The 24,480-nt window shown below is 33.9% G+C and overlaps 1 protein-coding gene across 1 annotated transcript in view; it reads right to left on the minus strand.

The window, feature by feature from the left end:
• Positions 1 to 1,465: 1,465 nt before the first annotated feature.
• Positions 1,466 to 24,480, minus strand: part of COX6B (Cytochrome c oxidase subunit 6B) — a 43,434-nt gene continuing 20,419 nt past the window's right edge. Inside the window, exons 2-4 of the mRNA XM_090415495.1 lie at positions 19,161 to 19,235; positions 6,482 to 6,596; positions 1,466 to 1,765 (exon numbers count right to left, since the gene is read on the minus strand). Coding sequence (XP_090271621.1) covers positions 1,712 to 1,765; positions 6,482 to 6,596; positions 19,161 to 19,228 — 237 coding nt within the window. The 5' untranslated portion in view covers positions 19,229 to 19,235 and the 3' untranslated portion in view covers positions 1,466 to 1,711. The remainder of the gene's footprint in view (positions 1,766 to 6,481; positions 6,597 to 19,160; positions 19,236 to 24,480) is intronic.

The following is a 24,480-nucleotide window of genomic DNA, read 5'->3' on the forward strand; positions in this document are numbered from 1 at the left end:
GGATTTTGAACAAAAGCAGGTGGTCAAGTTTGGATGTCTATAGGTAGTAGTGCACATCATTTTAAGTTAGTGTTAATGCCACAAATGTTGGTAAAGTAATGCAGGAGAGCGTTTTTCCCCCCCCTTAAAGTTTATTATTTCATCTGTGAAATAAACATGTGGCATGGAATTAAATAACCTAAGATTTGCTGATGATATTCTTATTATTGCAAACGATATGAAAGATTTAAAAGAGATGATAGAGGATCTAACACTTAAATCACTAGAAATTGGATTAGACATTAATTCTGAGAAAACCAAAATAACGACAAACTGAAAAGGTACGATGAAAGACAACATTAAGGTAAACAATAAAGAAATTGAAATACATGAGTATGTATACTTAAGAAAATTTTTAACATGGAAGAAAAAGGAATAGAATGGGCAGCTTTTGGAAAATTGAAGAGATTTTTAAACAGCAAAATAAAACCTGAGAACAGAGCAAGACTGTTCATCAACCAATATGTCTTGGCTGTTATGACATACAGAGCAGAAACCTGGCCAATCAAAAAGGAAATAATAGATAAAATGCAAAAAAACAGAAAGAGGTCTGCTAAATATAAGACTCGGAGATAAAATGAAGAAATAAGAGCTTTAATAAAAGAAGAAATAAAACATACTTTGAAAGAAATGGAAAGGACACATTGCAAGACTCGAGGACAATAGATGGACAAAAGTTTTACTGGAGTGGCAGCCATATGAAGGTAAAAGACCAGCTGGAAGAGCTGAAAAAAGATGGTCAGATGACATAAGGAAAACAACTGGAACTCTCTGGCACCAACAAGTTCAGGACAGAACCAGATGGAGAGAACTGGGAGACACCTATAACCAGAGAAGTGGCTATAAAAAGGGTTAAAAGAAGAAGTGACAAGTTGACTTTTTGCTTTTCATCCTGATTCCATGAAAGAAACATGGAGATCTTGCTCAACCAGACAAAATCCTCTCAGCCAAACATGCACCATTAATTTTTGTTTGTTGTTACATAACAGTTTTAAGCAGTTAAGTCTCTTGCCTATCCATTTCTCATTTATTCAGCACAGCACATAGATGGATACTTAATAATAGGACACACAAGGTAAAGATTGTATGCTAGGTCTGACACCCTGGTCAGTTCTTTTCTATATTCGTTATGTGCTATATAGAAGTCTCCTTGTCATTTGGCTCTGAAGCTCATACATAGATATGTCCTGTTTAAAAACTTATCAAGAAAATAATGATTTAAAAGCATTCATTGCTTCATTTGTAACTAAAAAATTAACAGGGATAATAGAATCTACTACAGTGAAAATAATTTCATATAAGTACTCTATAATCTGAAATTTTTAATGCTCTTCACAGTTCATAGAAAAATTCCTTAATATCTGTGAATGATTTTGAAAAATAAATCATTAAATTTGAGTATGACAAGGAAAGCAAAAATAAAACATTTTGTTGTATCTATAATTTTATTTGGAGGAAATCTACATAATTCGTAAGTTATATGTAAATACTTTAGGAATACAAGTGATGCATCTGGAAAGTTTGTTTCTGTAATTTAGAAATACTTCCATTAAATCTGAAAATTACAATCCTTATTGACATAGTATTTATTCATCTAAATTCTTCCAGTACATTTAGAATAATTCTACAACCTCATTAAGATAACATAATTTGCATCAGCTACACAGTATGGTTAAATTTTTCCAGGAAATCTGTTTTCTGATAACTGTTCATCCCATTTCTCAGTCTGAAAAGAGAAAAAGTTCTAATTAAATACAGACAAAAATAAAAGCTTAAAATACATCTAGAAGAAAGAAAATGAAAGGCTGCATTTGGTTAGAAAGGATAATAAATATTCAATATTTGTTATGTTTTGAAACTTGAGAAAAAAAAGTTCACTAATGACTATGCTTACCAGAATACAATCTTCCTGAGAGAGAGCTGCCTCAGTATTACACTACTTAGAAGGTATATGGACTCATGGGCAGAGTTTATTTGCCTTTTATTGGTTAATATTTCATCTTAATTATATATTCAACAGATTTCTAACAGCTGTTCCAAACTGCTGCCTCTCATTATATAGACCAGTCCTTATGAGAACAATGGTATTTATATCATGGAATCCACAAATATTGCCCAACTGAATTTTTAGTCAAACGCCTTAAAATTTTCATTTGCCATCAAACAAAAAAAAGATAATTATTGAATATTGTTTTATAGCAAATTAGAATATGCCTCGGAAACTTTTGAAGTTTCCATCATGGTTCCTTCCATTTCTAGTAAATCTACAATAATATGAGCAACAGTTGCCCATAATCCTTTTACCGTTGAATTGCTGATTCAATGAATCTGCTACTCCCATTCCTCCACACGTGACGTTGATTAGCTCAAAGTATTGTGATCCCTTGTGTGTGGGTGGGAGTGATAAAATTTAGAAGCATCTTCTTTGTTTGGTAATTATATCAACATACTTCTCATGTTGATGGTGCCTGTTTTCAATTCGGATAATAATGAGTTTGTTTACTCGAGTTATTTAACTCGTTTTAGTCTTCCTTGTAAAATTAAAATTAACCCAAAATTGGAAAGAATAAAATGGCTAAACAACAAAAAATCAAGAAGTTTTGACTTCAAACCTATCGAAAACAAGAAGGATTACGAAGAAAAACTCGATCAAAATCTAGACTTAATAAATATATTTGAAGAAGAAGACATAAGCAAAAACCTAATGGAAGTAATAATCTCAGCAGGCAATCAACTCAAAAACAACAAAAATTTTCAGAGGAAACCTTACAACTACTAAAAAAAGAGACGAAATATGAAACAAGACAAAAACTTAATTTCTAAAATAGAATATGCAAAACGAAATAAGATCTTAATAACACTAAAAAAATAAACAATTGAAAACATTTATCAGTTGGCAAAAGTCAAATAACTGCAATAAAAGATAAGAATGGAACTACAATAAGGAACCAAGAACAAATCCTAAGCAGGCTAGAAGTATAGTGATCCTTCAACAGATAAATCAAATATCTTCTCCATTGCATATGGAATTCATTCCCCCCATTCACTTCAGATGAAAAAAAACAAATGAAAAATGTCCTGGTGAAGACCTAATTCACATAGATTTAGTAAATTTGTGACATCCCCATTTAATTCTATGCCTAGAAGAGGGGAAGATACTAGAAAATTGGAAAAATGCTACTCTGATACTGTTATTTAAAAAAGGGGACAAATAAGAAGTAAAGAACTATAGACCAATTAGTATTCTCACAAAAGTAATAACAAACAGGTTAACACCTCTTTTAGACTCAAATCAACCAGTAGAACAAGCAGGATTCTGTAAAAGCTTTAACACAATTGATCATATTTATTCATGCAGTAAAACAAATAATAGAAAAAGCAGAAGAAAACCAATTGCTTCTCTGTTTAGCCTTCATTGATTATGAAAAAGCATTTGATTCCCTCAAAACTAACACAATAATCAATGCACTCCAGAATCAGGGAATTCCTGGAGAATATATGAACCTCCTCCAGGCAATATACCTCACTACAACAGCCCAATGTCACACAATTAGCAATAAAATATCAATTGAAAAAGGTGTCTGACAAGGAGACTATCACCCAAAATCTTTACAGCAGTCCTTCAAGAAATATTTAATAATATAAACCGGACAAACCTTGGTATACAAATTAATAACAGAAACTTAACACACGATATAATTTTTGCAAACATGCAAGCAGAAAATATGGTCTAAAGATAAACAGAGAAAAACTAAAATCATGTTTAATCATTTTGTAACACCAAAAAACATAATAGAAAACAATTTTTTGGAAAGAGTCTCTTCATATATATACTTAGGTTATCTCATTGATCTATACTGGACTCCAAAAGGAAATAAATAGGGGAGTGCATTCAGAAAACTGAAAAGCATTTTTCAAAACAAGGATGTCCCACTCTGTTTAAAAAGGAAGACATTTAACCAGTGTATACTTCCAATCATCTCATATGGTTGTGAAACTTGGTTGCTAACAAAAGCACTGGCAAATAAATTAACAACTAGGCATCCCATTAAAAGATAAGCAAAACTCACATAATTCTTCACCACAAGCGACTAAAATGGAAATGGGCTGGACATCTATCCAGAAGAGAAGATGAGCAATAGACCACTATACTAACGAACTGGATTCCTAAAAGAAGGTGGAGTGATGAATTGTCAAAGTTTGTTGGGGAAAGTTGGTCAACCATTGCCAAGAACAGAGAAAGGTGGAAAGAACTGGAGGCAGCCTTCGTCCAACAGCTGGACAGAAAATGGCTGAAAAGAGGAAGAAAAAGTCTTCCTTCTCTTAGTAATACCAATTATGCCAACATTATATTTGTGTAATTCCTTTGCCAGCTCCATCTATTGATGTTTTTGTAGTTCACCCTGGTTCCCTACTCAAACGGGTACCTTTTGTTTAATGTGGTGATGACTCAACTGGCATGATAAGTGGTTATGTTGTAGCATCATATTCATGTATAGGATTCAAAAGACAGTTTGTTCAACTAGTCTCCATGTTGTCATCCCATTCTTGTTCATCATCAAATTCCTGATATATACCCTCAGGAGGTGTACAGGATATGATAGTATACATGAAAAATTTACATCATTACTAACTTCCTATCAATAATTTTCCTCCAAATCAATCTGTTAAATGTCAAGACTCCAATATTATCAGGTCTTATATTTCTGTCTTCTAAGGCACTTTTAACTGTATCAATCCACCTACATCTCTGTCTTCCTCTGGGTCTTTTTCCTGCCAACCTGGCAAAGAACACTTGTTTTGCTAATCTATCTTCTCCCATTCTGCTTAAGTGACCATACCACCTGAGATTAGCTCTGCTAATGCATTCCTGGATGCTGACAATATCAAGTTCTTTCCTAATATCCTCATTTTTAATATGTTCATTATTTTAGGTGAAAATATAAAATTCTTTTTTTTTTTTTGTAGCTCTAGCTTAATGATGGTATTCATCCATTTAACTTCCACTTGATTTATTCTCCTGACTCTATGCAGTCTATTACTTCCCTCAAATACTCCTTTACTATTTCCCATGCAGTATAAACACTCATCCCTTGCAGTTTCACATGCCATGCAATGATCCAAGCAATCTCCTAAGCTTGTCATACTTACTAGCCTTGTAATTCCACATTAAGCCACTTCCCAGGACAAGATCATCTGATCACATTGGTTATAAACAAATTCTCTGATGCAATTATGAAATCTAGCACTCTCTAACTCCTAGTACATTCCATCATCTGCATAAATGTATGTCATATACTTGTAGATGTTTTATCCATCTGATCCAATGTGAAGGAGTATCCAGAGCATGACCTGCCAATTCTGATTTGCCATACAAATGATCTCAGAAGTAATTACTATGTTCTTTGAGGCAGATGTTAAATGATCTACCAGTCTGTCCAAAGTAAGCTAAACTTCAGGCACAAGGAACTTTATACACTCCTGGATGTTGGCAATCATTAGGAGAATGTATGAAAGTGGTTAGCTGAATAATAAAAGATTTGAAAATAGTATGAAGATCATACTGGCAGAGAACTTTTGCTTTTTTTTTCTGTAACATATGGGATGGGAATGGTTTTGCTGTGATCCTGCACGTGTTGGATGTAGGAGGGATGGATGTAATATTTTGTCTATTTTATCTGGGATGTAATCATTGGCTGAAAAGCCGTTGCAAAGATCCCTAAGCTCAGTTTCAAGTTCTGTGTCATTTGAACAAATAGCCCTGGCTTGCTGAGTAAGAGTGGTGGTGGTATGATTGTTTATGCAAATGCCTACCAGTATGAGTGGGTTTTCTGTAGATGGATAAGGATAGTGAACTATTAGGAAGTCGCATCACTAGAGTAGCTAAAAAGGGAAGGCTATTATTATTACTTTCTTTTTTGTATGGTGGAGTTTATTTTAGGATGTTGGCTATTAACATGTGCCAAAAATATATCTAATGTGTCTGGAACATGATGCCAAACAGCAAACACATCATCAACATAGCACAGCCAAATTATTGGTTTTAGTGTGGCTATGCTGAGTGCTTGGTTTTCAAAATGATCTATATAGAAGTATGCTGGGGAGGGTACCCATTGTAGTCCCATCTAGCTGTTTGTATATTTTTCCTTTCCGTTATCTATATCAACTAAAAATGGTGCAAAAATGGTAAAATTTCACAAATGAAATAAGGTAGGCACCTTAACAGCAGAGGAAATTTCTTTTTATTAAAGCAGTGTCCTGCACATTTTCATTGTTGTTGTTCATGTATTTATTGAATTATCCTAATATAATAGTGGTCAGTCTTAAAAGGAGAACAATAACTGTCAAAATTCTGTATTCTGTTTCAACATAAAATATACATTTTATACAATTTACAATAAATTTATGGAATAAAGCTCAACTAAAGAAAAAAATCACTTACCCATGAAATAGGACACATGGCAGTGTATACTCTCTTGAAATAGTCACATGGTTGGTAATCATCCCCTTTTATTTTATGGCATCGATGATAATCCACATAGTTCTGCCAGCAATTCCTATAAGAATGTTAATGAGAGTAATTAATAAACTTAATTAAAAATTATGTAAGTAACATTAGTGTGTGTGATCAACAGTTTTCTTACACTTAATTCCACTCTATATCATCTTCCAAATCTTTCTCCTTGTATGTTTTAATCATACACCTGTTTTGTAAATATTTTGTAGCCCATTCTGTTTAAGTTACCATACACTCTACATTTCTGAACAATCTCAAATCTTAATAATCTGCTTCTGCCAATAATATCTGTTTTCTCTCCTAATTTTCCTCAAACTCACAAAACTATGGTCTTTAGTGTTCTATAAACTATATCATTTTTTTTATGTGATTCAAACTCACAAAAGATTAAAGGACTGTAGCACATTAGTAACATGATTGTGTTAAGGATTTGCTTTTTTTTCCTATTTTATCATCAAATTCCTGATATGTACCTTCAAGGGGTGTAAAGGATATGATAGTACTACATGAAAAACTTACATCACCACTAACTTTCTATCTACAATTTTGCTCCAAATCAATCTGTTACCAGTCAAGGCTCTAACATTATCAGATGTTATATTTCTATCTTCTAGGGCACTTTTTACTGTATCAATACACCTAAACTTGGTCTTCCTTTTTGAGTCTTTTTTTCCTTCCATTCTGGCAGAGAATGGAAGGAAAAGATTGGCTCTGCTAATACATTCCTGGATGCTAACAATGTTAAGTTCTTTCCTAATATCCTTGTTTTTAATATGATATTGCCACTGATGGCATCTGTTCATGCCTCGAATCTTTCTCAGGACTCTCATATCAGAGGTCTCTAGTCTTTGGTCAAGTGTTTTATTTCTAACCCAGCTCTCAGATCCATAAGTTTCAACAATGTCTTGTATACAGTTAATTTAGTCTTTTGACTAATTTCTCTCTTATTCCATATAAATTTATTCAGTTGTGCAGGATATGATAGTAATACATGAAAAACTTTCATCACCACTAACTTCCTATCTACAATTTTCCTCCAAATCAACAGTTGTTATGGTGGGAAACCAAAACGACTTTGTTGATTCTGTTGTCTATATCCATATTTAATTTACTTAAAAATTTTCATATTTACAACGGTGTTAAAAAACTTTTTTATTATCCTGACATTTCAATCTTCATATCAAGATCATCTGGAGCATACATAAATATACAAGACAAGTTGAGTTACATTATTAACTGTAGGCTAGAGAAACAATGATTTGATCGCATGTTATTCTACTGGCATGACCTCTAGTGAAAAAAATAAAAAATAAATAAAATTTAATTTTAAAAAAATTATGAATTATATCAAGCTAAATTCTATTATGATGATAGAATTAAACATTCTTTCTTACAGATGGTTTTCTTTCAGAAACGATGTCCTATTTTTAGGACATCGTTTAGTGAGGAAGGTTCCGTGGGTCAAATATATGCCTTCCATATGTTTGGGATTTTAAGACCATCATTATTCTTCAGATTGGGGTGCACAATTCCTATCAGACAAAAAGAACATAAAAGACACATTAAATATAACAATTATGGTGAAGATCATGCCCTGAATACTTTACACAGAATTGTCTGGAAAAGCACTATCTGTCTACATTGCGTATGAACTAAAACATGAACAGAAATTTAAGGAAGCCTGTGAGATCATTATCAACCACCCCAATCTGAACAATAATGATGGTCTTAAAATCCCAAACATATGGAAGGCATATATTCCTCACTAAGAACAACTATAAACAGGACTGTAGCAAATCCAGTATCTTAAATAACAATTGTCATACTAAAAATAGGACACCATTGTTTCTGACAGAAAACCATCTGTAAGAAAGAATGGTTAATTCTGTCATCATAAATAGAATTTAGCTTGATGCAATTCATAAAATATTTTATTTTATTTTTATTTTTTTTCACTAGAGGTCATGCCAGTAGAATAACATGTGATCAAATCATTGTTTCTCTAGCTTACAGTTAATAATGTAACTCAGCTTGTCTTGTATATTTATGTATGCTCCAGATGATCTTGATATGAAGATTGAAACGTCAGGATAATAAAAAAGTTTTTTTAACATGATTGTAAATTCCATAAAATTTTTAAATGAATGCTGATCACCGTGTAACACTAAAAGAAAGGATTACAATAATTCATGGAGATTCGACCCACAAGCGATGCAACCAATACGGTAAGCTGAAGATTCAAGTTTCAAATGTGATCAATCAATTGACTTTTTTAAAACGGTTTAGGGATAGCAATATCATTCCTAATTGCATCAGGCTAAACAGAAAATTCACCACAACAAAGGCGCAATGAATATACCACCGCATGGAGAAAGCACTACTCAGAAAGCAGATCCAAGCTACCAGAAAGAACCTAGCCGTTACACAAAACTAGCTACTAAAGGCAAAAAACGGAACTTTCAAGCTACATAAACGAAGATATCTGGATGATCCTAGAAAAGATCACGGAGAATACAGCGAACCACATCCTCCAAATAAAGAAAGAAAACTTACTTTCCAAATTCCAAAGACTAAAAGAACGGCAAAACCAGCTGCCATATTCAAAGTTCTCCACGGTGAACAACAACCAACCAGAGGCAAGAAACAACAGGAGCCACCAATTGCCCACAGGTATCAATAACATAGTCAACCTATCTAACCACACTCTAAACAAAGATGAAATCTCTATACTTAACAAAGGTTAAGTTTGGTGCTATAGCAAACAAATTTTGCTATAGCACCGAAATCGATAAACAAACTTGAATTTATTTGTAATATTGAAAGAGGCCTAAGATTCATCCCAAATAATATAGCAGACAAAATATGTTTAGAAACAGCCAACATTTTAAATCATAACAAAATGATAACAAGCAACATAACTAAACACGAATTAACAGCGATAAAATCACTTAAAACAATCCGAACTTAGTAATAACCAGAGCCGATGAAGGAAATGCCACCGTTATTTTAAACCGTACCACTTATGTAGAAAAAATGAATCTGCTGGTCTCTGACAATAACACATACCAATTAGTTAACTACAACCCAACCGATAGAATAAAAAACAAACAGAGAAACTACTTAAGTCAATTACCACATGGCCCGAAGATACAGTCAAAAAATTGTTCCCTCACTACGCATGCTCCCCAAGAATTTACGGGCTACTGAAAATTCAAAAAAAAAACACACTGCTAAGACCTATAATTGAAGGAATTGATAGCCTGACATATCACTTAGCCAAAAAGTTAGCGGCAACACTCAAGGAGTTGGTAGGTCATTCCCCCTCCTATATCAAAAACACACAACACTTCATAAACATCATCAAAGACATTATATTAGAAAAAGATGATTTATTAGTCGGTTTTGACGTCTCTGCCCTCTTTACGAATGTCCCAATCAATGACACAATCCTTCTCCTACAGAACAAACTCGCTCCAGATATCACGGCGCTCTTTGCACATGTATTACGTTCTGGTTATTTTGTATGGCAAAATGCCTTCTACTTACAAAAAGAAGGCACGGCCATGGGCTCGCCATTATCCTCCCCCCCCCCCCCCCCCATTGCTAACTTACATGGAACATTTTGAGCAATTTGCTTTAGGTTCCTCCCCTCTAAAACCCAAAGTCTGGCTTAGATACGTTGAAGATGTTTTCGCGATCTGGTCCCATGGCCGCCAGACATTAGACACATTCCTTAGTCACCTAACAAATGCATACAGTTCATAATTGAGATTGAAAAACGTAACACACTTTCGTTTCTAGATACACTTGTCACACGTCTTCCCTATGGCAATCTTTCCTTCACTGTTTACTGGAAACCGACACATACGGGACTATATACACACATAAACTCCTACCACCACCCAACACAAAAACTAGGTGTCATCAACACTGCATAAAAAACAGGGCTCAGACAATCTGTTCCAGTGAACAGGCACTGAAAGATGAATTTAAAATTATCAGCAATTCTTTCCAAAAAAACGGATACAGCCAAAACACTATTAACAAAATTCTCTACAAAACCTCATAAAAAACAAAGACAAACCAGACTACAGTAAAACTATAACCATTCCTTACATTAAAGGAACATCAGAAAAATAAACAGAGTACTACAAAAATACAACTTAAAGCCACCTTTAAACCTCCCGCAAAATTAAAAATCTTACTCAACTCATCCAAAGACCCACTCCCTCCACTAGCCCACCCTGGAGTATACCGTATTCATTGTACTTGCAGCATACCATATATAGGAAAAACAGGACGCACAATTCCTATCAGACAAAAAGAACATAAAAGACGCATTAAATATAATAATTATGGTGAAGCTGGCCTTTCGGATCATGCCCTGAATACCTTGCACAGAATTGTCTTGATTCTGTGCAAGGTACACTAGCTGTCTACATCGCACTAAAACATAGTATGAATGGAAATTTAAGGAAGCCTGTGAGATCATTATCAACCACCCCAATCTGAATAATAATGATGGTCTTAAAACCCCAAACATATGGAAGGCATGTATTCGACCCATGGAACCTTTCCTCACTAAGAACAACTATAAACAGGACTGTAGAAAATCCAGTATCTTAAATAATAATTGTCATACTAAAAATAGGACATCATTGTTTCTGAAAGAAAACCATCTGTAAGAAAGGATGGTTAATTCTATCATCATAAATAGAATTTAGCTTGATGTAATTCATAAAATATTTTATTTATTTTTTTATTTATTTTTTTTTTTTCACTAGAGGTCATCCCAGTAGAATAACATGTGATCAAATCATTGTTTCTCTAGTTTACAGTTAATAATGTAACTCAGCTTGTCTTGTACAGCAGTATCTCGCTAATCCGAACCTCTTTAGTCCGAGCCCTCCAGTAATCCGAACTGTGGTTTTAAAGAAAAAAAATGTTTTATTACGTATTATTATATTTTGTGTACTATTATTTTTATTTAATAATTATTTTAACCATTATTATTTATTTTATTATTATTACAGTACAGTATTTTTTTTTCACACTGTCGATTGTACGGTTACACTGTAGGCCTATTTTGATTTATTGTGTGTTCACATTTGCTTTTTTATAATGTACAGTTCTTACTATATTGTTGGCATGAATCACCGCTGTCAAGAATCATGGATAAAACTGTGGCCTTCTAGAATTTACAAAGATAACTACGGTGATACACAAAAAAGCGGAAATTAAAAATGTGCATAATTTGGTTAAAAATATAAATCTAAATGTTGAAATTTCAAAAACGGAATGGATTACAGGTAGAACCGAAAGTGAATTCAAAATCAAATCAGATGCTGAAATTATAAATATGACGTTACAGAATGAATTAGAACACGATGATGACAATAAAGAACTCGAAGGGAAAAAAAGTAAAACATGGAGAGGCAGTTGACAGTTTTAATGTGTGTATAGAATGGGTTAAGCTGAATGATACGCCATTCCACAAAATTTTATTGCTAATGCAGCTCCGAGAAGAAGCATTCGAAAAAAGTTTAGCTTCTAAGAAGCGAAAGAAAACCAGTGACTTTTTACAAAGAAATCAAAAACTTTTTTTTGGTGTTATTTTGTGAAGTTTTTTTTTTGTGTTGTGTACAAGAAAGTGATATTTTTTACGTAAATTAAGTTATGTACTGAACTATGCAATTTTATTAAATCAGAATCCTCAACATTACAGGTACACACAAACTAAATTTTTTTTATAAAATAAACTTGTATACTGTATTATTTTTTAATTTTTATATTACAATAGATTAGCATTTTTTCTATCAGTTACTTCATTTATTTACAGAATTAAATTGACCATTAGAATCTGATTATTTTTGTCTTAAACGCTAGTTATTGTTGTCTCTTGGGAGAAAATTCACTAATCCGAACTTTTTGCTACTCTGAACGATCACGGTTTTTATTAGTTCGGATTAGTGAGATACCACTGTATATTTATGTATACTCCAGATGATGATCTTGATATGAAGATCGAAACGTCGGGATAATAAAAAAGTTTTTTGACATAGTTGTAAATTCCATAAAATTTTTAAACGAATGCTGATCACCGTGTAACACTAAATGAAAGGAATATTTAATTTACGATCTTCACTAAAAATTATGTCTAAGTAGCTGAAATGGTTAACTTGTTGTATAGATTCTCCATTCACAATGCAGTTGATATTTTCAATGCTTCTACTTATTTTCATTGTCTTTGTCTTGTTATTGCTGACCTTCATACCAAATCTATTACAACAGTTATTCAATTTAGTCAGGGAATCTTGCAGACTTGTACTGGATTTATTTAAAAGCATAACATCATCCACATAAAGCAAAAAGCTAAGATTAACATCTCCAATTTTGATATCAGGTTTAATACCACTTTCCTTCATAATCTGATCCATATAGATAATGAATAACAAAGGGGATAATGTACATTCTTGTCTGTCACCAGATTTAATATCAAACCATCTTCCTGTACTTCGATTCTAACTGCTGACTTACAACTCAAATAAAGACTAAGTATTGCTTGATATAATGCACCATTGGCACCATACAACTATAGCTTTTCAAAACTTAAATACAGATCTTTGTTATATTACCATGATTTCTTAACTATTTGTCGTAAAGTGAAAATCTGATCCTAACAGCCTCTATTTGGCTTTAGTCCAGATTGTTCTTCACCAAGCTTCCTTTCCACAGTCCATCTGAACTGTTTCTCAAGTATACTTGCATAAATCTTATGAGGAACACTTGGTAGGGAAATACCTCTGTAATTCTCACATTCACTTTTATTTCCCTTTTTTGTATATGGGTACTATGAGAGCTCTACTAAAATCTGTAATTCTTCCCTCTGTCCAGGTCTTCTGAAATATGCAGTCCAGCCACTGCAAGACTTTTATACCTCCATACTTGAGCATCTCTGGTCAAATATCATCTACCCCCACTGCCTTTCCACATTTCAGGCTTTTCATGAATTTTTCTACTTCAAGTATGGATACGTATTGCTGATTGCATGCCTGTTGAGTGTTTTTATCCACTTAACACTAACCTAACAGCTTCTATTTGGCTTTAATCCAGATTGTTCTTCACCAATCTTCCTTTCCACAGTCCATATAAACTGTTTCTCAAGCATAAATATGTTTAAACGAACGAGCATAAACAAACAGTGGCTATGCTGCCGCTGCTCGTTTCATTTAATAATTTTTCGAAATAATTACTCCATACATCAAGGATATCTTTTTCTCCTGTTTTCATGTCACCTTTATCATCTCTAATTCCATTTACAGCACTCTTTCCTCCATTTCTTTTTCAGCTTTTTCAACAACATCCAGAATATCTTGCCACCTTCTTGATATTTATTTTCCATGTTTTTACCAAAGTCTTCCCATGACTTCTGTTTAGCTAGTTTTACACAGTGTTTAGCTTTCTTACATTTGTCTCTGCATTCTATAAAAGCACAAGCTGACTTAATTCCCAGGAACTTTCAATATGCTTTCTTCTTTTCCTTCACTACCTCATTAGCTTCCTGTATCCACCATGGAGTTCTGAATTTTCTATCCTTACAGACAACCTCACCACATGCCTCTCTAGGCTGAACCAATCAATGTTTTCTTCAGGGCTTGCCACTGAATCTTCACGGTTTGGTTGCTGTTCTCAAACTCTTTCATTTTTTCTTCAATCATGTTTGTTTTTTGGTGTACAGTTCACATCTGAGAGCTGCTCAACTTTTATTCGCTTTAAAACTTTCTTACGTGTTCTTCTTTTTAATATGAAATTCAATTTTATCTTGCTCAAGACTAAATGGTGATCACTTCCAATTTCAAATCCTCTGTACACTCTAATGTCCTGCACCAGGGAGAAAACATCACTATCAACAACAACATAGTCAATGAGACTTTTCTTATTCCTTGCCTCTTCTCTCCATGTGCATTTGTGCACATTTTTATGTTGGAACATTGTGTTAGTAATAACCAGTCCATGTCCTGAGTAGAAATCCAACAGGTATTTGCCATTATTATTAGCTCTGCTCTTTTCTCTGAATTTTCCCAAAATATTTCTGTAAGTCTGGCAATCATTTCCTACTGTGCTATTTAGATCCCTAACCAGGACCAACCTTTCCTTTTTCATTGTGTCAGTTGCTTTCTCTAAAGCCTCAAAAAATTCCTCCACTTCTACCTTAGCAGAACCTTCTGTGGGACCATAGGCACAAATAAGTCTCATTGTCCAGTTCCCCATTCTCATATTTGCCCACATCACTGTACTTGAGACTGCCTGCCATTCATGAAGATTAGACTGGTATTTAATTTAATAATCATAATACTATGGCTACTCCTTCTTTTCATTGATTGTAATTGTCTGAATATAACATTTTGTATTTATTGCTCCAGTTTTTGTCTTTTTTGTTTCAGTCACTCCTATTATGTCCATCTGGTACTTATCCAATTCCTCGGCCTAGATCCATTTCTTTGCCATTCAGGCTACTTATGTTGATAGCACCGATCTTGAACTTTGGTGATGTTGAGTTGGGATGGGTTTTAGGATTTCTTCCAGTAACCGACTTTTCACTGTTTGCCCTGATTCCCTGTCGAAAACAACGGGGGCCTTGTTTAACCGGACGACGCCACATCTGGAATGAAATTCTGTCATGTCGTACAATCATTTTTTATTTTGGTTATTTTTATTTTAATTTAATTTTATACTTATCTGTTTTTGAAATTAATTTTTTTTAATTTTAAGAGGTCAGGCTAGGCAAAAGATTAATAAACAGATTCATTTTATCTTTGTAAAGTGCTGTTGCATATAGCTTGGATCTTATACATATGTATTTTCCTGATGATGACCTTAATACAGAGGTCAAAACGTCAGAAGTTACTTTCCTAATATTAAGTAAAGTAATTATTTTAACATGTGTGTTGTGTCTCCATAATTTCTTAACTATCAATGTGATATCAATTTTTGTCCCATTTCAAATTACAATTTCAAATCCTGTGTACACTCTTGTATTCTGAACCAGCATAATGATATCACTATCAACAATGACATAGTGACAGTGATATCATTATATCACTATCAAGAATGACATAGTTGAAGAGGCTTTTCTTATTTCTTGTGTCTTCTCTCCGTGTGAACTTGTACACATCTTTATGTTGGAACATGGTTTTAGTAATGACTAGTCCCTGTCCTGAGAAGAAGTCCAGTAAATACTTACCATTACTATTATTAGCTTTGCCCTTTTCTCCAAATTTTTCCTATGCTTGGTGGAATTCATTTACTGCTCTGCTGTTCAGATCCATCTCCAACGAGGACAACTTTTTCCTTTTTTTTTTTTTTTTGTCAGCTGCCTATTTTAATGACAAAGAATTCTTTCACTTCTTCTCACAGAAGGTTCTTGTGTGAGAAGTTTAAGCACAAATAAGTTTCATTGTCCATTTTCCCCATTTTGAAGTTTGTTCATAATATAACTACTTGAAACTGCTTTCCAATCAAGAAGTTTATCTTCATGTTTGGTATTGAATGTTATCGCTACGTTTTCCTTTCCTTCATCATTATCACCTGAAAATATCATCCTACACTTATTATTTAGTAAGATCTCACCTATTTTTGTCTCAGTAATGCCACGTGGTACTTTTCCAATTCTTCTGCATGTTCCTTCCTTTTCATTAATCCTTAACCAGCACAAGGTATGAATGTACTATATGTTTACAAATAACCTTTTGTGGGTGGGACCAACATAAAAAAAATGTAAAAAATAATTTAAAAATACCAAAATATATATATATAATTGATAAACAAAAAATATATCCTTAGCCCACCCACAGTACAAAATGTACTATAGGTTTATAAATAACCATTTGTGGGTGGGAGCAACATAAAAAAATATATCATCATCAATTTCCTGATATGTACCCGCCCCTAAGGGGTGTTCAGATTATATGGCAGCACTACATGATTAAGTTTACATTATTATTAATCTCCTATCAACAATTTTCCATTAATACTCCTTTATATTGATGGTTCCTATCTTCAGTACTTCTGATGTTGGGTTTATTCTTCTTTCATTAGGTGTTGAGGTGGAGCTTATTTCAAAATTTCAATTTTACTGACAAAAACAATGGGGACCTTGTTAAACTGGACAACACCCCAGCTGGCATGAAATCTTATCATGTTGTACCAGCATAAACATTTGTGGTTTAAGTAATAAAGAGTACAATTTGGTCGACTAAGTCCCAATTGCCAGCCCATCCTCATTTGTTCAGTACCCAGTAGATACGAACTAATGAGGTGCACTATGTCAAGGTGAGGATTGGGCATTAGATCAGAAACCCTAGTCAGTTCTCCGCATTCCTAAAATGCGATGTGGAGGTCTCCTCCCAGTTATTTGGCTTCGACCTTTAAGTGACCCCTAAAAAAAAAAAAATAAATAAAATTAAAAAATAAAAGTGTGTGTGTGTGTGTGTATATATATATATTGGTCCATAATTGGCTTCATCAGTTCTAACTCCAAGATAGTAGAATAGAATTAACTTGCCTTCCTTTCACTCATTAGGAACTGATGATAATGAGACTCAAGTTAAACAGCCAGGTCAAGTGCATTGCTTTAATTCTCTTGCACATTCCTTTAGCATCTGATGCTAAAGGAACGCTGATATTCTATCTAATCTTGCTGCTGAATTTACTCAAGCTTTTGCAATATCTTTAATACCTCTATCTCATCTACCTCTATCTTTACACTTATTTCTGACATCATCTACATCACCTTGGAAAAGTTAAAATGAATAAACAAAACTAAACCAAGAGCTGCATAAAAATAAAATGTTACTCTACAAATTTCTGAAAGGATTATACAGAATTCCATCTACTGGTAGGGTATTCTGTACTGTCCTTTCAGAAATTTGTAGAGCTGTCATCTTATAGAGGGTGGGAGAGAAGAAAAAAGGGTCCATGGAAGATGAGAATGAATGCAATTAAGAAAAGGGGGTGAGAACTAGATTTTTCTCTCATAAAGTAGTGCATGACTGGAATGGTTGCGAGTGAGTTACATGTGGCCTCCTTTGATGAGGCCCTGGCAGTCACTTGCAATAATTTCTTCTGTGAGGATGCAGTCAGTTATAGTTTCAGACATCACTTGACCACTTCACACAGACACACACACATACTCCTGACCTTGCAGTTTCTCATTACATATCAAAACTGTAAGCTGCCTTCTCAGTTTATTACAACCACCTGACTTATAGTTCTACATATGCCCCTTTGCAAACACTCCCATACCAAAAAAGTAAAAACTGCATGATCACATTCATCAGTTGGAGGTAAAGTTACCTTTTACACACATTACTTAAGGAAGTCACAATGTACACTATATATTAATTAGAATAACTTTTAATCAATATTTCCAATATTCTGACAATCAAAATGCCATAATCAGGAAACAATGAACAGACCGATACATGCATGCAGGCACTACATAAGGTGCATACGACCAAAGCAGAACAACAAAGGCAAGTCTAAAGTCCTAAATAGTGGGCTAGAATGTTCTTGGCTGTTGGATTGAAATTCTAAAGAAGAGTACTTCCCAGATTTCAGTTAGTTTCATACAACAAATTTGTTCAGATTTGAGAAGTTCGTGAAAGCTGAGGCAGATTGAAAGAAAAGTCTTTCATATTTAAATGTACTCCTTTGAAACAAAGTGGCCTTTTTCCATCATATCTTGTGGTGGATATCCAAAGCATGGTCAGCAAGCCCTGAGTGGCCATAGTGTTGGAACTAGATGTAGTCCTTGTGTTAACTGATTCAGATGTTGGCTGTTCTACCTATTTGGTTGAAGTAGGACAGTTTACAGTTGCATGATACCTGGTAGACGCCTGGGTGCCCAGTGTTGAATCTTGGGACTGTGGTTAGTCTCTGGGAGAGCAGATCGGGGATTCACTATCTCAGCAAGTTAACTCAATAATGCAATTACTTGTCTGTAGCTCAGAGAAGAATTACAGTATTTTTCTGAATTTTTATGAAATTATGCTGAATGACTCAATCATGATAATTTTATGTTACTCACTCTAGACGTTACTTTTGTTTTTTAATATGAAAGCTCTAAAATATTTTTAACATCCACAAATAACTTGGGCACTCGCACTGAAAACATTAATAAGTCCATTCAAATAATTATACTGCAAACATCTATATGATTTTTTTAATGCAAATCCCATCCAGAAATCATAAACCAACAGTAACTTATCGCAATGATTGGTCTAAGGGTCAAATATCTGGAAAGCTTGTTCTCTAAACCAGATATGGAACTTTTTTTCAAGTCTCTAGTAAGCACAGTTGTGTCACACCTAGTAATGAAATGCATTGACTACCTAAAGACCATAACAAAACATCCATGTCCACACTGAGATTTGAACTTGCGATCTGTTGGCTAGAGAAGCAGAGAGGCATTCCACTTGCCCAAACAGGTCAATGAATTAACCTCAAGGATATTTATTATCCCTTTTCCCCAAAGTAAATCAATTTTACAAGAGTCATAATCTGAAATAGCATAACAGTACGTATGATACCAATTTCACCCTACCTTGTCTGATTTGTATTTGGGAAACGGGCATCAAATGGAGCAGTGCTTACTTGTTTTTCTTCTGGCATGACAATGCTAAAAAAAAAATAATAATAATAAAAATAATAATAATAACTGTATGCATCTGAAAAACTCATGTTTAGAAACCAAAAATGTATTCAGTCATATCTGCACACACAATAATATTTACTTTTTTTTTTTTCAGGAAAAATATAACTGCAGGTATTGTATTATTAATAAAAATCTCCAGTGATAAATGCAAAAATATGAAGGGTAAATAAAATCATATATAATTCACCTCTTTCATACTCAGGCATTAGATTAGACCATGTATCATTACTGTCTATCTCCAAGTACAATGATCTTTTGATTATCCAATCACAGGGAAATTGATCTGCAGGTCAATAAACTGAACTGTTAAAAACTACTTTTTCAAGAAACATACAAAACATATCAAACATTCTCAATAAAAAAATTATTAATGGTTTAACAAATTAATAAAGGGTAGCCAGATATGTTGATCTCAAGCAGCGACTGTATTCAGTGAATTGGCTGCAAACAGCATCTGTGCTCCGTGTTAGGAGCAGCTGAATTCAGGTCAAGGAGTGGTGGTTGACACTTGACGAAACTTAACCATTGAAACCGAATAAATGCTAACCAACCTAAAGATACATGCCGGCTCGACCGTCACCCAGTCAAACAAGGGTCGTGCCGACTATTAGGGAACCAAGATAGTGAAGGCGAAAAATATGCTATTGGAACAAAACATCATCTAGTAGATAGGAAAAACATAACAAGCATAGGAACATGAAATGTAAGAACTCTTCACAAGGAGGGAGCATTGGAAATACTACTGCATGAGGTAGACAACTACCGATGGGAAGTGACTGGACTCTGCGAAACCAGATGGACTGGAAAAGAAGAATTCCACCATGGACAGTACAAAATCTTAACTTCAGGTAGGGAGGACAACAAACACCAAGAGGGAGTAGCACTTATATTAAAACCAAAGCTCAAAACTCCCTGTTGTCTCACAATTCTATCTCACCTAGGATAATTAAAGCAAGATTTAAAACATCAATTGGATCACTGACTATTATTCAAGTATACTTGCCAACTTCGACATCATCATCAGAAGACATGGAGGAGTTCTATATAGATTTGCAAAAAGCAGTACAGCAGACATCAAGTCAAGAACTCCTAATTGTAATGGAGGACTTAAACGCAAAAGTAGGCAAAGACTGGAATACCTGGCCAAGAGTAATCAGAAAGTTCGGGTATGGAGAAAGCAATAAACGTGGTGAAAGACTGCTAAATTTCTGCTCAAATAATAGACCAACAGTAACCAACACTCTCTTTAAACAACCAAAATCCCAAAAAAAATGGACATGGATATCACCAGACAGACAAACCAAGAATATGATAGACCAGTGTTTCTCAACCTGTGGTCCGCAGGCAGCTTGAATTTCTTATTCGGCTTTGAAATAATGTGGGATTTAATATCCCCTTAATATAAATAATGTTTACATCGCCGAAGTGAAGCTTATTGGCTCTTTTATTTAAGTAATTAAATAAATATATATTTTTTTAATTATCTAAACAAATTAAAATTGAATAAGTAAAAATTATTGAAATCAAATGGAGACTTAAAAAAAATCAACAAATATCGTCAGAATATTCAAAGGCGGAAGCAATAAAACTATATTGTTGTTCACTTCACCCTTTTTATTATGAATTCAGAATGACAATAATAAAAGAGGGGTGAAGTGAACAATAATAGTTTTATTGCTTCTGCCTTCCCTTGCTGTTTTGTCAGATTTGAAATTAAACATGTGTTATCCACATTTCAACCAATGGCTTGTTGTTTATTGATTTTTATTATTGAAGGTTTCCCTCCTTTAACCAAGGCTCAGTATATCTTGAGAAGTGCTAAGTGATACTTGGACAAAGCGTGTCCTGAGTTAACCCCAGTATTATATATTTTACATAAAACAGGTGATGCTAACCCTAATTGTGATACAAGTGTTGTAATGGCAAGTAAATCTGATACTATTAAAGAAGAAGAAACAAGCAGTTCAAAGAAAAAATACAGCAGGAAATATAACAGTTCATGTTTGGAATTCGAGTTTACTTGGTGTGGAGATGAAAATGAACAGAAACCTCAATATGTTTTGCGTTATGAAGTGTTGTCGAATGAGTGCATGAAACCTGCGAAACTCCGACAACATTTAGAAACTAAACATTGTGATGTGAAAAATAAGCCAATTGAATTTTTTCAGTGATGCTTAGGGACAGTAAATCATGGGAAAGATATAGTTTCAGCCATTAATAGCAAGGCACTGGAAGCATCCTATCTCTTAAGTCTGCGCATAGCGAAAACAGGGAAACCTCATTCTATCGGGGAAAATTTGCTACTTCTAGCTATAAAAGATGTGGTAAAAATGATGTTTGGCAACAAATTACTAAAAGATGTTGATTTGATTCCTCTTTCAAAGGACACTGTCGGTCGCAGAATTAATGATATGGCAGGTGACGTAGAATCTCAGTTAATCGAAAGAGTTAAGAAGAGCCCTTATTATGCGTTATGAAAAAGACTACTGCCGTTACAAGTGATGTGCAGTTAATATGCTACGTAAGATATGCGCATGATAACAACATTCATGATGATATTCTGTTTTGTAGAACTTTGCCATCCCGAACAACTGGAGAAGAAATATTTCACACGCTCAATAATTACATAATACACAAAGGGATCCATCCAGTGGGAAAAATGTATAGGCTTCTGTTCAGGTGGAGCTCGTGCCCTTACAGGCAGGTTTAGTGGGGTTGTTTCTATGATCAAGGAAGTAGCTCCGGATATGAATTGGGTACATTGTTTCACACATAGGGAAGCGTTAGCCTCCAAAGGAATGCCACCAGAATTTAAAACTGTGCTATATAACGCTGTAAAGCTAGTTAATTTTATTAAAGATCGACCATTAAATAACAGAGGTTATTTTCAGTATTCTGCAATGAAATGGGCAGTCAATATATATACAACTTTTGCTTCATTCTGAAATTCGCTGGCTTTCTAGGGCAAAGCACGAAGTTTTATTATTTGTAAATGAACGTAATTCTGATTTTGCATCACTCCTTGTTGACGAAGCATGATTATCTAAACTCTCTTATCTTTCAGACATTTTTTCTAAATCAAATGAACTAAATTTCTCCCTTCAGGGAAATTCTTTAACTGTTCTTGATGCCTACAACAAAATAAAGGAATTCGAGAAAAAACTGGTTTTATGGATTAATAATGTAAAAGACAGACAATTTTCACCTTTTCCAACATTGGAATCCTTTTTAGTGGAAAATGATATTTTTGTTGGTTCTGAGTTTCTGAAAAGATTTGTGACCACCTCAAACAGATCTGAAATGGAATTTTGAAACATATTTTCCGAATAACTTTTATAAGAAATTTCGGTGGGTTCGTAATCCATTTCAGGTTTGTAGTCATGAGAATGACCTTTCGTTATCGAAAAAAGAACAGTTAAGTGAGCTTTCAAGTGACAGTGGACTTAAAATGCAATTCCGTGATCTTGGTTTGGTTCGACTTTGGATCTGCCTTCAGTGAGAAGTGAATTTCCCCGAATTATCTGAAGAAGCACTGAAAATCGTCATGCAGTTCTCTACAACCTATCTTTGTGAGAAAGGATTTTCATCACTCCTTCAAATAAAAACAAAATACAGAAATCGTCTTCATGTGTGTGTGTGCCGATCTTCGACTGAATTTGACCAATATTGAGCCAGATATCCAGCAACTCTGCAAGGGCCGAGAAGCTCAACCATCTCATTAAAAGTAAGTAGTAACATAATTAGATCATATTATTTATTTGTTTAATAAAAATTAAACTTTGTTCAATGATGATACACTTTTAATCGTTTACTTCCAATTTAATTAATTATGTTTCTATATGTATTCAAAACATGCCTTTAGATTTATTATGTTATAAATGGCACAGTTTTTCCAAAATGTTGATAATTCCTACTTAGGTTTTTAAAAAAATCACAAAAGTCAAAATGACGTATAGGGAAATAAATTAAAAACTGTCTATTTTTGAAGTAAAACTTTAATTCCAACTTTCAAAAGTGTTATTTTTCTTGCTTTTCTGTTCGCAAAATCGATGACAAAATTGTCCAAGTCTATTTCATCACTCAGTTGCTGTTTTATAGACAGTAAGGCAAGATTTCTTAAATGCCAAAAAAGTGTCGCCCTTGGCGTATCGTTCCCCCCCCCCCCAGCTACGCCTCTGTAACTTAGTGGTCCGTAGAATTGTTTCCAGCATTTTACTGATCCTTGGTCTTAGAAAGGCTGAGAAATGCTGTGATAGACTATATTATTGTAAACCAAAGATGGAAATCAAGTATCCTAAATTGCAGATCCTTTTCTGCAGAATGTGGATCAGACCATAAGCTAGTATTAGCAAACCTAAGAATAAAGTTAAAATCTGAAAGCACTTTTAGAGTCAAAAGGAGATTGAATGTAAAAAAACTACAAGACAACAATATTCTAAGAAAATATCAACTACAACTAGATAAAAACCTGAAGGAACTACCAAAACAGAATATAAACATTGAAGAACATTGGTGCAAATTAAAGGAAATAATATTAAAATCAGCAGAAAATACAATAGGTTACAGAGAAAGAGAAAGTAAAAAGGACTGGATCTCGAATGAAGTAAAAAGGTTAAGTGATTAAACTAAAACAGAACTATAATAGAAATTAATATAATAGATTAACCAGAGAAATTAGAAAACTAGTTAAAAGAGACAAGAATAACTGGTTAGAAGAAAAATGCAAATTGGCAGAGAAGCTATCAAAAGAAAATAACCTCCATGGATTATATAAACAAATAGACCAAATTAGTAAGACATGCACAACAAAAATGATAATGATCAAAAACAAAGAGGGACAACTAATTGAAAGTAAAACAAAAAGTCTGGCCAGAATACTTTAGAGACTTATATAATAAAAACAGCTCCCAGGATATTACTATTCCAGCCACTGAAATAGAAGAGTAAACAAATATCTTTACCAAAGAAATAACAGCACATGGCATAGAAAAACTTAAAACTAGGAAAGCACCAGGTATTGATCAAATACAAGGAGAATTCTTAAAAGCAGGAAAGGAACAACTTTTGGAACCATTAAAAACATTATTTGACAGGATCTACAAAAATGAAGCAGTGCCTATTGATTGGACCAAATCAGTTATAACTCCTATATACAAAAAAAGGAGATAAAACAGAATGCAATAGTTACAGAGGCATTAGCCTCCTCAGT

This window comes from Typopeltis vanoorti, chromosome 3, assembly GCF_054136105.1.
Source record: "Typopeltis vanoorti isolate ZY-2024b chromosome 3, IOZ_Tvanoo_1.0, whole genome shotgun sequence".
NCBI lineage: Eukaryota > Metazoa > Arthropoda > Arachnida > Uropygi > Thelyphonidae > Typopeltis > Typopeltis vanoorti.